The following is a 17,996-nucleotide window of genomic DNA, read 5'->3' on the forward strand; positions in this document are numbered from 1 at the left end:
TTCATTGTACTTCAATAAAATTTTATTGATGGCTATAGATATTTGACATTGATTACATTAAGATACTGTATGTATATTTTTGTATAGTAATGGCTGCTGTAGATTCTTTATAGATAAGGAGTGAGAAATTCATAAATGTTATGCATACTGACTTACTAACTGTGTGACAATCATTGCTCATGTATTTTCTCAATTTTACAACACTACTTGCTGAATTTCATGTGTTGTTGAAGAGAATAACATTCTGCCACACAGAGAGATACTGCAGTAAACATTCATGAAATATAAGAAATCTACAGTAAATAAAAGATTTTGGATACATAACCTAACGAATACAGCAGAAGTACCTACTGTTTATCTGTCATAAATTCACACTCATCAAGTGTAAGCAATTCCACAATCATTTCTTCTGATATGTTACAAGATGAAGATAACGTTTTCAGTAGTCAAAACTGCCGAACATTAAGTGGCAAGAAATGAAATATACAGTTTTGTGTTACAGTCAAAACATTTCATGTCACAATACAACTGCATATACTAACTCAGCGCAGATTGAAAAGATCTATCACCGCACAGACTGGAACATTTTTCAGCGCCGAGTTAAATGTATATTTCTTTTTACCACTTAATGTTCAGCAGTCTTATAGGTAGTCGGGGATTTATCCAGCATTTAGATGTTACTACCCATTTTATATTTAAGGAGAATTTTTGAGAATGTAGTCATGAGCTTCCAGGGGATGGGGATATCCATGGAATATAATATCCACAGGATTATAACAGCCATATAATATGATTGATTACTTATTTTATCTATATTGTAAGTTTAAAATGACTTAGAATATTAAAAGAATGATTTTTAAAAAAAATTCTTATACAATTTTGTGAAGTTCCTACAAATGAAGGGGATTTTATTATCTGTGGAAGGGGAAATATCCATTTGTTACCAAAGGGGAAAGGTATACCTTTTACCGGTAGTAAAAACAACCTAGATAAATCCCTGGTAGATATAAGGTGTGTTTACTTTGAGTATTCTTTATAATACAGCCTTCATCTCCACCATCTTTGCAAGCATGGCTTCTTACTAGTTACCCATCATTTAAACTTTGTAGAAATCTAACTCAACAAATTCCAAGCATTAAGCAATTTATGATAAGAGAAACGAAGGCTACATTATATGCACAAATTTGTAATGTACATTGTCATTTGGAGCCCGGAAGATGATAATATCATATATAAAATTAACTGAACATGCACAAAAAAAAATAGGAGTACAGATATATTGCCCATACTGCATGACAGTAGACATGACTGTCATCAAGAATTAGTTTATCTTCTTCATCCTGTATCCCAGGACATGATGTACCAGTCTTCAAGAATATAAATCATGATTATTTTTAGAAATAAATATTATGAAATCTATACACGAATACTTGTTTTAGAAAGTAATACCAGAGACGTCAATGACACTGATAATAATACACAAAAGTTCTTACTAAAGGATTAAAAAATATATTTCAAAATACTGAAATTATGTTTTCATGCAATTTCAGCTGTGATAACAGCTGCAATAATGTAGCCCACTCTGATTTTTGGGGGGGGGGGGGGGGGAACGTCAGAATAAAAAAAAATTGGATAGGGCTACATTATTGCAGCTACTGTGATAAGTGTGCCAGCTTTTTAATGTGCATATATCCTGCCTATAGGTTTTGTAATGTGTGTGTGATCATCACACTTGTTTTACACATCAGATCTTCATAATTGTAAATTGTATTGAAGAAAGAAAAAAAACATCATCTCGAGATTCCATGAAAATAATATGACTACTAAGCACAGTGTCTTTACATTCACATACTCAGACCTCATAACAGTCAATATGTACACAAAATGTGGTGATCACGGACTAAACAGAGTGCCACCAACATACTACAAAAAATACAGTAAATTAGACAGGCTTAAATACCATATGGATTCATATCAAGATTTAGCAATTGAGTTCAGATAAGATATTCTGACTTTTGTTACCTTATCATGAAAAAAGTACAGATAACAGTGATCAATCTCCTATAAAAAATTCGAAATTGAGAGCAGGGCAAACAATGACTTAAGAGGTGAGATCAGGAGTAAGCATACCCTGTTGACCAGTCACACCTGCCATGAGCCCCACTGTTTGATCATGTAAATGGAGTAATCCGCTTAAAACTAGTATGTAAAGAATGCCATAACCATTGGCATGAAACACGTCCCACAGCATTCAACCAAATGACATATTTGCAAATTAGATTATTATAATGACCACAGAATTTGCCAAATGCTTACTTTAAACAAGACTCTTATAACATCAACTTATTTGTCAGTAGCCTGCCTTGATTTAAAAACTGATCTTATACAGAACATGCTCCTGTGATAATTCTTGTACTTCATTGTCACATACATTACATAAAAATGAAACATTTTTCAGAAAATCAAAAGCAGATGCTAAGAATCAGTAGCTGTCTGTAATATTTTAAATATAACAAGTGATCTGAGACTGTAAACCTCCACCAAAAGTCCCCAATCTCCATCTGCAATTGTTCTCCTTCTTAGTCATCAAACTACCTATCTTTTGTCAAAGAATTCAAAGCTGTAGTTTTTACACAATCTTGCCCACAGCTAAGCACACGCAATGCATAAATACACACTCACTGAAAACATAATCTCTTTGGTGGTGGTAAATACAAAATATAATGTAACATTCTTAGAAAGACATTGTGCATCAATTTTGAAGCCATATAAGGAACAGACTTGGAGAGTTACTATTTAAATACAATAAAAGAGTACACATCATTTACTAAATCTTGAACTGGACTCCTCTGTAGAGAAATAGCACTTTCAGTAAGTTTGATCCCTGGTCATATAAGGTCCCTATGACTAGAGCACCATGGGCTCTCGGTGCCCCACACTCTGTAACAGGCGCTGGCGTTCACGATTCATGCTGGACAGGAAGGTATCTTTCTTGTGATACTGGTAAACCTTGATGACAGACAATACAGACAGAACCAGCCAACAAATCCAGCACAACCAGGAACCAAACTACAAAGACATCAAACATTGAACAAAATTATCTAGCTAATTACGCACAAAACTACTTGATGCATCTTTCCTTAGAGTTGATGATGGATCAAACTGCCAACCATAAAGAAATAGATTCACTCTATGCATAAAATGGCCCTGTTGATTTTTCAGTTTAAACAAATTCCAATTTGCGGCTACCATTAATTTTAAATATAAATATGAAGTAGAAACTTGGTACTTTAAAAGATATACTGTAGACCAATTTTTATTAGCGTGCGAGAAATTTTTGTGAGATTCACGAGAACCTCATCATCATGAATATTTCTCACCGCGAAGCAGCCTTTTACTGTTTGTTGTATGATAAAGATAATCTCAGTCGCTAAAATTAGTGTCCGCAAACCAGTTCATCACTAAAAACTCTTGAAATAAAGTCGTCATGAATAAAAGTTGGTTTACAGTGAAGAATTTCTTTAACTATGGAAGATCAGGGTTTGAAAGTGCATGATTTTTATTGAAAAAGTTGTATATTTTTTATTATACATGTATTGTAATTTGATAGCACTTTCTGCCATCCAAAGGATAGATGTGTCATATAACAAGTATCAAATAATAGTTGTATCATTTTGGGCTTAGTAAAATGAAAATATAATTTGCAATAATGGTATGCTCAGTATCTATATATTTCTGGAGTAATGAGCAATGTTTCGGAAGCTGTACTGTATATTAGTTTTTATGAGAGATAATATATTTTTATTACATGTATAAAATAAGATGAAAGCAGAAAATTTGTGGCTGGACTGAGAATCAAACCTAGGACTCCCCTGCATAACTAGTCAGGTGCTCTTAACTACACTGTACTGAGCTATCCACAGTCCATGTCATAAACCGCGCCAAACCACTACAGAAACATGGCACAATTTTAGTCGGATAACTTTTATCACCAGAAATTTACCATGTTGGCACAATGCGCCTACTTCATTGGTATACATGTAGCATGTAACTGTAAATAGTATAATGCCATGAATCAAACATTGTACTTGCCTGAGCCATGTTTAGTTCTGAGAACATATTTCTAGTGGAGATGTTAGAGTCTATAACAACTTCATTCATCTCTGTGTCTTCACATCTGCAAGAGAGAGAAAAACAATACTTTCTTCTATCTGAAAAATTTAATCAGGTTCGATGGAAAGAAAAGCTGTTTTCAGGAATTTTGGTGCATGTGGTATTAAAAGGATGATTGTTCTTCTCAATAACACAACAACAATCTAGGTGTGATAAATATATATTATTACTACAGTAACTTGATCCGAAGAGTCGGATCACGTCGAGTTGACAGGCGCGGATCATCAGATCACACGAGACGCGAAGCGTCGAGTTTGATCTGATGATCCGCGCCTGTCAACTCGACGTGATCCGACTCTTCGGATCAAGTTACTGTAGTAATGATAAATTTATTATATACCCCCTTCTGCATTTTAAATCCACATTTATAAGATGATAAATGTAATCCAAATTATTAAAAACACCAATCTAATTGAAATTAGATGTTAGATCCGCTTGCATACTCGCTACACAAACATCTAACAACATTCCGTAGAGGGTCACGTCAGAGGTAAAATTCGATTGACCAATGAAATCACCGCTGGCAAAATCATTGAATGTTTGTTGAAGCCGATAAGTCTAAAGTGATACCGAATTTGACCTCTGACGTGACCCTCTATGGGATGTTTTTAGATGTTTGTGTAGCGAGTATGCGAGTGGATCCAACATCTAATTTTAATTAGATTGCAAAAACACAGACATACCATGAAATTATGTTTTGTGTACGTAGTTTTGTTTTGTGACACGGTCAATATTTTCCACAAAGAACGTTGCGTTGATGCATTGTGACGTCATTGTGACGGCATCAGTTTCAGAGGATACTGATACGGAATCAGAAAACCACAGTGTGGTGATCCGGAAAACCGGATCACACGCTGTGAAATCCACAGTATCAAAGAACGATACATTGATAGGTATATAATAAGGTATGATATAACTGACCATGGGCCACAATGCTCACCTGAGTAAATGTTTTCAACAATTTACAAAATAATTCACAGCACTCAAAGTATATAAATAACACCTGTACTGAATAGTCTGCACCTAATTCTGAGGGAACCATATACAGTAAACAAAATCGGGTCTTTAATCACTCCCTTTAGAAGGAGCCAAGTTTGGCTAATATTTGCCATATAGTTCTTCAAATAAAGCTGAAAATGCGAGTTTACAGGCAATAGACAGACAGAGGATGGACAAATTTTGACCAGAAAAACTTGAGATTTTTCGTCTAGTGAGCTAACAAATGTCTATGAGTAACATTAAAAAAAAATTCAGACACCATTCTTACTTGTTGTATGGTGATCCTTCTTTCGTCAAGGTGTGGCACCATCTATTAAAGCCCACACTGAGAACCAGGGAACAGATGAATAACAGCAGGCAACCAATGATACTGATCATACAGGTCACAAAAGCATCCAACCACGAACTAAAAATACAAGGTCACACAGTCATTCCGCAACTTGGTACCAAAATTTGCTTCATTATTTGATACACATACAATGTATATACATCCAAACTTGGGAATGAAATAATGTAAGAAATATATCATATACCTATATTTAACAAATAATACAATTAATATCCATTAAATCTACACTGACAGGCTAACATCTTTTGCAATCAAAATTATTTCACTCTAATCGAAGACTCAATCTAATTAAAATTAGATCCTTTGATCCGCTCATCTACTATCGCTACACAAGTGTGTAGCGATAGTAGATGAGCGGATCAAAGGATCTAATTTTAATTAGATTGATCGAAGACTCATCCTAAGTTAACCAGCTCATATTTTTAAAACAAATTTTACTGTAAAAATATTCCTCTACCATTACATGTGTTTCAGAATTGAGAGGTGGCAGGTTGTAGCCCTAGCCCTGCTTTTATAATCCTCAGAAAGACTTCAAATGTAAAAAACAAAAACAAAAACAAACTAAAAACAGGTAAAGGAATGTTACTGATCAGCATTTCAAGTGAAATTTGTATGTCTTTCTGATGAGACCCTAAACACCAAGGTCACATCATACTTAACAGATTTTCTCACCTTTTTGGGAAGTAAGAAGGTAACCCATTCTGTCAGACTGAAGAGTTTTATCAAGATTTTCTAGAAAATTAGGGGACAATATCAAATACATTTGATTATGTAGCATTACAACATTATCTGACTGAATAGAAATTAGTATTGTGAATCAAAAAGAGAAGGTAGTTTTTGGGATGGGGGTGGGGGTCAATATGCATATAGGAATGTTGGTCATTTTTAGCCCGACATTGAACAGAAGGTATTGACTGCATGTATCATGATAGATATATTATCAATACTTTTTTTTTTTTTTTATAATTTATTTATTTTTTTGGTTTCATACAATACATCAAACACTTACACAAACATACCTTTCATACATGCATACATCTCCCTGTGGTTTAGGTTACTTGCTGTACAATAGTGAAAGTAATAATAATAACAATAATACATGTACTAAAAATAATGACAAGTACATGTAGTAATAATTAATCAATTGCAAAAATATTTTCCCACTCCATCCATATTTTATCAAAGTTATGTATTTTAAATGCTTGAATTGCAGCATATTTCTCTACATGATATTTAAACTTTAAGTGACATAGTAATCTAACAAGATTTGGTTCTTTATTCTGCATTAAACAGATAAATATGTATTGTTTAGCATATAAAATTATAAAGTTTATGGCTTTATTATTTAAAGACAGTGGAATTTCACCAAATATTATATTTGACACATTAAAACCAATTCTTTCTGAAATTTTTCTATATATATGAAGACTTAACTCACTCCACAATGTTTGGGTCTTATTACACGAAGTAAAAATATGTGTTATTGTTTCAATATTACTTGTACAAAATCTACAGAGATCATCTGTTTTAACACTAATGTTTTTCAAATAATAACCAACAGGAAGAATTCTATGTAAAATTCTAAACTGTAGCCACTGAACAGAAGAATCACTAGATGTTTTGAAACAAATTTTAAACAGATCTTGCACTGAAATATCATCTACTCCATATGAAGATAGTTCAGTTTTCCACTTGCCCATAGAAGTTGGGATATCTTCTTTTGCATTTAAAATATTGTAAATAATATTAGAACATCTTTCATGTAATAAAACTGGTTCAAAAAATATAGGCATACATGGATTAACATTTTGTTTGGTTGAGTGTCTATCAATTGACAGACGTTTTAAATATTTTGAAATTGCAGTAATAATGCTATTGTATTTCATTACACATACTTCTTGAAGATTGTATAAACACTGAAATTTTTCTATGGTATGGAAGTTACAATCAGTATCAAAAAAATCTTGAACAGCTTTAATCCCCTTTTCATACCATTTCTCATAAAACACAGGTTTTCCCGCAATTCTAATATTAGAATTGTACCACACTGGAATATTATGAAAATTATTTTTAATATTTGGAAGATTTTGACTAGTCTTCAAATAAAAAAACCAAGCATTAAAAACATCCTTCCAAAAAACATTGCTTTTAACACATAATTGTTCCACAATAAAACTATCTCCAAAGTCATATAATTTCTTTAAAATATCATTTCCATACATGGCAAAAAAAATATTCATCCATGGTTTCTGACAGTTGGACCTAGTAAGCCTTTTAATCCAAGAGCATTTCAATGATGTAATAAAATTGCTTATATCAACCATCTTGATACCACCCGATAGATAGTCTTGTGTTATCACAGACCTCTTAACTTTATCTACACTAGATTTCCATAGGAATTCAAAAATAATTTTGTATAAATAAGAGATTGTTTCTTTCTTTGGAGTAGGAAGTGATATAAACAAATGATTCAATTTTGGAATAAGCAAGGTTTTAATGACAGTAGCCCGCCCAATGGGAGTAAGAATCCTTCTTTTCCACTGTTCAGTAAGAGCAACGATTTTTGGTATTTGAATTCCGAAATTTATATCTTCAATTTCTGTAAGGTCAACTGAAAAATTAATACCCAATAAATTAAAAGTTGTTGATCCCCAATCTAATTTCCATCTTGTATGGTGAAAAACTTGATCTGAAAATTTCTTTGAACCAATCCAAACAATTTTTGTTTTAGAAGAATTAATCCTTAGACCAGAAAAACTGGAAAAAAATTCTATCGTATCTAGAGCTGCAAAAAGCGATTCAGGTGATCCGTCAAGGGCTAGTGAAGAATCATCTGCATATTGCGATATTTTGTGTTCTGTGTTTTCTATACATATGCCTTTTATACTTTTGTTTTGTTTAATTAATATTGCAAGAATTTCTGCACATAGAATGAATAAATAAGGTGCAATGGGATCACCCTGCCTACATCCCCTTTGTATATCAAACTGTTCAGATAAGAAGCCACTCTGTAAAACTGAGGCTCTGAAATTTGTGTTTAAGATTTTTATCCATTGAATAAAGTTTTCCCCAAAACCAAAATACTTTAAAACTTTATATATGAATGACCATGACATTGAGTCGAAGGCCTTTTCGAAATCAATGAGAACTAGAAGGCCTGGGATATTATTTCTTTCAGTGTATGACATAATATCATATATAAATCGAGTATTCTCCCCTATATATCTACCTTTTAAAAAACCAGACTGTGTATCGGATATTATATAATCCAAAACTTGTTTAATTCTAAAGCTGAGACAACCAGATATAATTTTGTATAATACATTTAAAAGTGTAATTGGTCGCCAGTTTTTTAAAAACTGTCTTGGTTTGTCCCCTTTAGGTAAGCATGAAATGATTCCTAGTCTTTGCGAAATAGGAAGTTCCCTCTTATGATATATACAATTAATAGCTCTAACAACATAATATTTAATGTCATTCCAAAAAAATTTAAAGAATTCAGTTGTATAACCATCGCTACCCGGGGATTTGTTGTTTTTCATATTTTTTAATACTTTAAGAACCTCTGCTTCTTCAATATCATCCTCCAGTTTTTTGGTTGCATGTGTATCTAACTTGGGAGAATTGTAATCTGAGATGATGCTTTCCAGGTCGACATTAATTAAGTTAAAATCATTATTAGTATATAAGGCTTCATAATATTTCTTGACACCTTCTAATATATCTGACTGATTGTAAATTGTACCAGTATCCAACTGAATTTTTTTGATAGTTTTATTTAAATAATTTCGGGATTCTAAATTACAAAAGTATTTTGAAGGTTTTTCCCCTTCCTCTATCCAACGTGCACGAGACCTTATCATGTGACCTTGTAGCTTTTCTTTTCTAATGTTTTCAAGAGCTGCTCTCTTCTCATCTAGAATATCAAAATCAATAGGAGAGTCAGACTCTAAAATTTCAATTTCGTCTAAAAGTTTCTTTTCTTTGATGTCTTTTTCTCTTTTCTTAAATGCTGAGTATGATATAGTAATTCCCCTAATTTCCATCATTAAAACCTCCAGAAATAAACTTTCATCAATATCGTTTTTGCACTGAAAATTTATATTATCTATGTTATCCAAATATTGGCTAGTAACAGATTGAATAGTTTCTTTGACCTTCATAACATATTTTTTGTCTGTTAATAAATTGTTATTAAATTTCCAAAGGCCACGCCCTCTTGTAAAGGGATTAAATTTTAATTCAAGAATAACAACAGAATGATCAGATCTATATCCTGGCTTTATGGTACAGTTTTCAACCAAATTTGACAAACTATCAGATACAAGAAAGTAGTCAAGGCGACTTTGTTTTAAGGGATTTTTTTTCCGCCATGTATAAGCTTTTTTATCTGGATTTAGCACTCTGTAGTAATCTAAAAGTTGTAAATCGTCCATGATTTCTAGAACTTTAGCACGTGCTTTGGGATTATTGATTCCACAATAGTTATAAGTATCCAGTGAAGGGTTTAATGTGAGGTTAAAGTCACCACATAGAATAAAATATTCATTGTCATATTCCAAGAAAATATTTCGTACATTTTCGTAAAATTGAGGGTTATCAGTATTAGGCCCGTATATATTAATAAGAGTTACTTTGTTTTCTTCAATTGTCATATCAAGTGCAAGTAAATTACCTTCACAATCCCTTTTTACACCATGAATTTTAAACTCAAAATTATTATTGAACAAGATGCACACACCCCTTGAGTTTGACATATAAGAATTAAAAATACATTTGTATCCCCACTGTGATTCAATATATGGTTCACATTCAGAAATAAAATGAGTATCTTGTAGACATATAATAGAAAAACGCTTTTGTTTCAAGTAATTAATAACATCTTTACGTTTAGATGGAGTTGCCAGCCCCTGACAGTTCACTGTGGCTATTAAAATATTTTCAGACAACGACATCGCAGAAAAATAAGTAAAACAACTAAACATCTAGACATTTTCAGCAAGTAACTTACCCGTCCATCGTTTACCCATTCACACACACTAACACTCACATAATAACACAAACACATGTAAACAATTTGTATCGGTTCGATGATCCCGATCCCAGTCCTGTCGCTCATCAGATAATGGTATTTCAAACCCGATCCAAATTTGTTGCTCCCGCATGTAAATTTAAAGTTTGTTTAGCTTTCTACAGGGTAACAGGCTGTGTCCATAATATCGAACTTGTGTCGAACACCTTTCTGGTCCAACCCGAAAATTTTTCCGTTGTAGTACCAGGCACTCTGGATTTTCTCGTCGTTGTTGAGATCTCTTAGTAATTGAGAGTTCATCTGTGTTATATGATCGAACATCTTGAATCGTCTTTTGACTTCTTCCTTAGACCTGTTTCGAATAACTGTAATTTTAGATTCTGAGTTTTTGAATTTTGCAATTACTGGTCTGATTTTTCCTTTCGCCCCTGGAATTCTGTGAATGGCTAAAATATCAGCGGGGTCGATGGTCACTTTCGCTGCTTCCTTCATTATGACACACAGTTCTTCTCGAAGGTTTTCTTGTGGTTTCTCCTTCCATCCTAGAAATTTTATATTGTTTTTCTGAGAGTACTGCTGGTTGTGATTAGCGAGGGTCAACGCTGATTCCGTCAGGGATCGATATCTTTTCATCGTGCTCTGTAATGATCTCAATTCTTTAAGGTGTTCTTGAAACTTCTCTCTTATGTTTATTAAGTCCATATTCACCCCATCTTCAATTTCTTTAGTTTTCGACACAAACGTTTTTACTTTTTGGTCGACTCTGCTTTCAAATTCGTCTTTCACCTGAGCTTTCACGCTTTCAATGACTTCTTTTGTTAGTGTCTCTTTAACATCCGAGATGATTTCATTTTTTATTTCTCCCTTCATTTCTGACATAATCACTGCAACTATGCTTTTGATATCGTCTTTCTTTACCATAGATTCCCTGATCTCTGTTAGGCTTTCATGAATTCTTTTTAACTCACCCGATATGTCGGCACCTGGAGACATGGGTGTCGTGGGTTCTGCTTCGGAACTACTAGTCCGTTGTTGTAGCCTTTTGTCAGAGACATTCGTACTTCTTAAAGTTCTTATAGATGATGGTACCGAATCTATCTTCAGTTGACTCTGTACCAACCTTTTCTCCAGAGATTTTCCGCTGCGATCTACTTGTTTCTCATTCTTTTTCTCTGTTTTCTCTTTCCCGTCCATGTTCTCCGATATTCCAGTGAGTAGATCTCTGCTCACGATGATTTTTAAACTTCAAGGAATACGAAGTCAAAACCGCAAAGAATACCACAGAAATTCCACAGAAACATGCACAAATCGGTCTTTTATTTGATTAGGCGTCTTTTGAAGCTTTTATAAAGTTTTTGAGAAACAAAATCGAATTTTTAGCGGAGCGCTCAAAAGTACGTCAGCCTACTGCCATCACGTGACCGGAATCTTCTATATTATCAATACTTATCAGCCCAGTACAGCATACTTCATCTGAAGCTGGTGACATATCCATATGATATTCTCTAAAGAATGTTTTATAACTCCAAACAACCAAACTTTACAGTTGGAAAGGTATTTAATTAAGATATGTGTTATGTGTAATTATGCAAAACATTAATTACGACACATTGTCTATATTTCCATGTTTCTGAATCAAGTGTCCTTATTATATTGACTGAGAAACAATTACACAGGCTGCAAGTAAACAAAATATTAAAATATACAATGAAATGTTTGCCTAAATTTACTTTCAATGTATTTCATTTATATACATGATTATCATGAATTAGAATGTTTATAAATAGCCGCTAAAACAATTGCTTTACATGGCATTCCTGTTGTTTAACGTGTGTACAATTTATTGTCATCGTAAATGTCAATGCCAAACATCATCAAGTCATCACAAGACCAAGTCTAAAAATAAATATTTTAGGAAAAATGAGAGAGAAAAATATTATGTCAGTTTATGATGTTTGTCTCATTTATATCTGGACTGTTTTCTTGTATTGCATTTGTTGTTATATTGCCTCTACTCTAAATAGAAATAATATGTACAAAATTGCAACCATGGAATGATGGAAATATATCAAATAAAAGTTAGATCCACCAATTTGATCAACGCACCTGTCTGTGTTTTTAAACAAATACACAGATTGCCAAATGATGTAAAATACGGATGCTATCATGATAATTACTCCAACAAATACTGAGAATCCACAGTCACTGTGCAGACCCCATTCTATGTCCATCAAGATCACAGTTTTCGTAGCTGAACTGTAGTTCCAAAACCCTTTTGCTCCAAGTAGACAGTGTCCATCAAATTCCTGCAAATTCATTGCCATTGGAATAAAAATGAAGAATGACCCCAAGAACGACACTAAAAAGGCAATTACTTGCGATAGGAGGAGTACATTGCCCATTCCCATCGTTAGAATTACAAGTCAAGCAATATCACAACATCATCACGACGAACACCTATCGTGTCATAAACATTGAAGAGTTCCACTACACCACTTCCGGTGTTTACAAAAATGTCGCTGATATTGGGAGACGAAGAGAAGAAAGAAATCGAAGAACATCAAGGTAATGAACTATTTTAGAACTTGCATTTCATGAAAACTACGTAATCTAAAGACCTGTAGAAAAAATGCATGTTATTTGGATGATATTTACATCGTACAATTAAAAATACAGATGTTCAAACATTAACTTTCGGTATAGTCATGTAATATGACGATATTGACGAATAATATTGACAATATAAAGACGTTTCAGCAGTGAGATTAAGTTGATAGATCTCAAGAATATCTGCATAATATGGGTTTGATATCTAACCATATATGAACCACCATGTAAAATATGCATAGTTGTAGTAATTGATTTCAAGGAGGAGACTGTTGATTGCGTTACCAGCAGACCTTGTTCTCGCTAACAAGGAACTTTTATGATGCTTTAACTATAAACATGAAATGATTTAGGTGAGGTACAGGCGAATGTGGTGGAGGAAGAAGTAGTGAATACTGAGTTGGACAAGTACTGGAAGGCCGTCCGGGACAACCCAGGGGACTTCACAGGCTGGACTTACCTCCTTCAATATGTGGAGCAGGAGGTGAGATAGTGCCAAGTGAATAGAGGTGACAGGGGACAGTTTCTTTGGTTTTGAAACATGTGGATAGGGGGTATACACCAAAGTCAGATGATGACAGACTAATGAAAAATCATATTTCCCTTTTATGTCCATACTTGTATTTCATATTAGTGTAGTTAATAAATTATGACCCTAAATTACATGTAATCTATAAATACTGGTGCTGGTGCACAAAACATACTCTGAACAGGTTCCCCTTTTTTGCTTTGATTTTCTCTCATTTGGGCTAATCCGCACCACCCCCACACCATCACAGTACCAAACATCGGGATTTAGACACTGCACAATCAAGAACCCTATCTGCCCTTCTCAAAAATCTACCTCTCATATGGGGCCATCCACCTTCCCTCACAGCTACAGACCTTTTGCTAGACCCTGCATGTTTTCACCGGAATTTCTTCAGCAACTGACCACGTGTGTTAGTTTCGTATTTGCACCCATCTATATGCTAGGAATCATGGTGACACCTACATGTTGTATATCAACATTTTTACTAAGCACTCAGCTACATTTGACATGCATCCTAAAATTATTGTATACATTTTTACACATGTAATATCACTTCAAATACGGGGTAATTCCATTTTTTGAAAAAGTTGACCGGGCCTATAGTGCGAAACTGTCCCCTGCTACCAGAAAATGATGAAAGTATCACAAGTGTGTTCTTATGAATTTCTTACATATTTTAAAATGTTTATTGCAGAAAAAACTTGATCAAGCAAGGAAAGCTTATGATGCCTTCTTTGAACATTACCCTTACTGTTATGGCTACTGGAAGAAGTATGCAGATATGGAGAAAAAGCAGTCAGGGCCAGAGAAAGCAATAGAGGTAATATATGCAGTTTAACTAATTACTTGGGCCAAAATAAAAAATATGTTTGTTTCCGGTTGCCCGACCGACCCTCAATATATCCACCGACCCGATATATTTTTTTTGAATTTTCCCATTTCAATTTATCAATGTATGAACTATTACCCGAAATCATTTTGGTACGAGTTAACAATACCGACGACAACAATGGCGGCACATCTATTAGAAGCTGCTTCGGTGTCGGCAATAATGTTACCTAAATGCCAGTATCAGAACCCCATAAATATTATGACAACTGTCTTGCACAAATCGATAATAAGCGACCTATTCAAGGCGGACAGTTTCCGTGCGGACGTGAAGTGTGGCTAGCACCGAACGAGACCCCGTTCATAGTCGAACGTTTTTATTTTTTTTATCTTGCACTTGGATCCAGTAGCAGTTGCAAAATGCCCAGTTTGTGATTGAGTTTTGATATACAATTACAATAAATGTCTCAGCATATTAAAATTATCAGACATCATATATGGAGCAGAAACCGTACAAATTTTTAAAGGTGGTACAGATTATGCTAAATAGTTGTGCACACTTTCCTACATGTATTTATTCATAAACATTTTCATTTGTTTGTAATCAATGTGTCAGCTACTTCTACCCAAAACACAATATTCAACCACGGGTACTACTAAACAGTACGCTAGAGTATGTTAGTTTAATAATTGAATGCAATTTAATCATTTATTTATATGTATACCACTTAAATAAACATGATTATAAAATAATATTGCAAAATTTATCGAAAGTATTTGTTTTTTAGCGATATTTTGACCAGAAAACAACATTCAATTTATTGAAAATTTATGGCATCCCAATCCCGATTATTACTATTTTGTTTGGAGCAATGTGACTGGCATATTAGGCCTACATTAGTAATTAATTTTACGTATGATTGACAGTTATTCGGAATTCATTATCTTTGATTTTGTTGTCCCCCCTCTTTTGGTTGTTTTGGGGGATTTTAATGCCTTTTTAAATCTCCCTTTTCAATTCATCAATTTATTTTATATTTTGTTTCTTTGTCCACTGGCCAATTATTGATTCAAATCAATTGAATAATTGCTGGCCTTTAAAAAAACCCACATCCAGTGTTGATTTAAACAACAGCGACAATCATCAAAGAACTCATCTTCATAGATGTAATCATATCATTTTTATGTAAATCTAAATACCACTGAATGATTTTTTTTTTCATGGAATTCACTGTTTAATTGACTAAAAAAGACTTAATACTTTAAAAATAAGATAAAGGCATAATCTTGGAAAATTAAATGTAATGCGCTGGTACTTTATGTAAATATGTAGTTAAATTTGATCGGGATCAAACGGTAAACTGTAATTCAAAATAATTCCTAAAATAAGGAAAACAAACACAATATATTCCAGATATACAGTAAAATGTCTCTATCTCGAAGTCTGAGGGACCTCGAAAAAACTTCGAGATATCCGGGGGTTCGAGATATCCAAAATCGATTTTTTTTTTTTGAAAGAGGATATTTGATGCATAGTATGGGATTTGCATTATAAACAACAACCCTGTTGCAGTTTCTTATAGTTTAATGCAAGTTGATGAATTAATATTGTGGAATTTCAAGGACAAACATTACGTTTTTAGCTCACCTGAATCGAAGGTTCAAGTGAGCTTTTCTGATCGCTTTTTGTCCGTCGTCTGTCTGTTAAACTTTTCACATTTTCGACTTCTTCTCCAGAACCACTGGGCCAATTTCAACCAAACATGGCCAAAAGCATCCTTGGGTGAAGGGCTTTCAAGTTTGTTCAAATGAAGGGCCATGTCCCTTTCAAAAGGGAGATAATCACAAAAATGCAAAAATAGGGTGGGGTCATTTAAAAATCTTCTTCTCAAGAACCACTGGGCCAGAAGAGCTGAAATTTACCTGAAAGCTTCCTGACATATTGCAGATTCAACTTTGTTCAAATCATGGCCCCTGGTGGTAGGATGAGGCCACAAGGGGGGATCAAAGTTTCACATACAAATATATAGGGAAAAACTTTAAAAATCTTCTTCTCAAGAACCACTAAGCCAGAAAAGCTGAGATTTACATGAAAGCTTCCTGACATAATGCAGATTCAAGTTTGTTCAAATCATGGGCCCCTGGGGTTGGATGGGGCCACAATAGGGGATCAAAATTTTACATACAAATATATAGGAAAAATCTTTAAAAATCTTCTTCTCAAGAACCACTGAGCCAGAAAAGCTGATTTTTACATGAAAACTTTCTGACATAGTGCAGATTCAACTTTGTTCAAATCATGGCCCCCGGGGGTAGGATGGGACCACAAGGGGGATCAAAGTTTTACATACAAATATATAGGGAAAAACTTTAAAAATCTTCTTTTCAAGAACCACTAATCCAGAAAAACTGAGATTTACATGAAAGCTTCCTGACATAATGCAGATTCAAGATTGTTCAAATCATGGGCTCCGGGGGTTGGATGGAGCCACAATAGGGGATCAAAGTTTTACATACAAATATATAGGAAAAATCTTCTTCTCAAGAACCACTGAGCCAGAAAAACTGATTTTTACATGAAAACTTTCTGACATAGTGCAGATTCAACTTTGTTCAAATCATGGCCCCCGGGGGTAGGATGGGGCCACAAGGGGGATCAAAGTTTTACATACAAATATATAGTTAAAATCTTTTTCTCAATAACCACTGAGTCAGAAAAGCTGATATTTACAAGAAAACTTTCTGACATAGTGCAAATTCAAGTTTGTTCAAATCATGGCCCCCGGGGGGTAGGATGGGGCCACAAGGGGGGGGGTCAAAGTTTTACATACAAATATAGGAAAAAGCTTTAAAAAAAATTTCTCAAGAACCATTGGGCCAAAGAAGTTGACATTTACATGAAAGCTTTCTGACATAGTGTAGATTCAAGTTTGCAAAGGGTAGTTTGGGCCATAATAGGGACTAAGGTTTTACATGCAAATATATATGGAAAGTCTTCAGATATGGGCCAAGGTGACTCAGGTGAGCGATGTGGCCCATGGGCCTCTTGTTTATTTTAGCCTTAGAAGAAATTGGCCTGACAACCAGAGAATTAATTTATATGGCTGAAGTCCCATCTGCATTGTCATATAATTGATATATTATAAAAAGAATTGTTTTGTGTGTAGATGTGTAATTAAAACTCTGAGTGCTTCCCATGAGATACTTGTACAATGCTTGGTAAAAAAAATTTTTTTTTATAAAACTTGCTGTCATTAAATCTAAAGTGAAGGGTATGTATGTGTTTCATTTGCAGGTGTTTGAAAGGGGCACACAAGCCATTTCCCTGAGCGTAGAACTATGGTTACATTACATAAACTTTTACACTGAGGAATATGGAAAATTGGAATATGGACAAGAAGGAATTCGAGGGTTTGTTGCTTTATTTAACCTTGTTGACTCTGATGAATTTAATATGAATCATCTGCTTTGTGTGA

At 34.0% G+C, this 17,996-nt stretch overlaps 2 protein-coding genes across 2 annotated transcripts in view; one reads left to right on the top strand and one right to left on the bottom strand.

Moving 5' to 3' along the window:
- On the bottom strand, positions 1-13,053 carry LOC125649036 (transmembrane protein 179-like). Its single transcript, XM_048876251.2, has 4 exons — positions 12,660-13,053; positions 5,441-5,578; positions 4,093-4,177; positions 1-3,069 (listed from the first exon to the last, which is right to left on the bottom strand). The coding sequence occupies exons 1-4, from the start codon at positions 12,959-12,961 to the stop codon at positions 2,908-2,910; spliced, it is 687 nt and encodes a 228-aa protein (XP_048732208.1). The 5' UTR covers positions 12,962-13,053; the 3' UTR covers positions 1-2,907.
- LOC125649025 (pre-mRNA-processing factor 39-like) overlaps positions 13,018-17,996 on the top strand; it is an 18,767-nt gene continuing 13,788 nt past the window's right edge. Inside the window, exons 1-4 of the mRNA XM_048876231.2 lie at positions 13,018-13,118; positions 13,514-13,644; positions 14,387-14,512; positions 17,816-17,931. Coding sequence (XP_048732188.1) covers positions 13,067-13,118; positions 13,514-13,644; positions 14,387-14,512; positions 17,816-17,931 — 425 coding nt within the window. The 5' untranslated portion in view covers positions 13,018-13,066. The remainder of the gene's footprint in view (positions 13,119-13,513; positions 13,645-14,386; positions 14,513-17,815; positions 17,932-17,996) is intronic.

Source organism: Ostrea edulis, chromosome 5 (assembly GCF_947568905.1).
Source record: "Ostrea edulis chromosome 5, xbOstEdul1.1, whole genome shotgun sequence".
Classification (NCBI taxonomy): domain Eukaryota; kingdom Metazoa; phylum Mollusca; class Bivalvia; order Ostreida; family Ostreidae; genus Ostrea; species Ostrea edulis.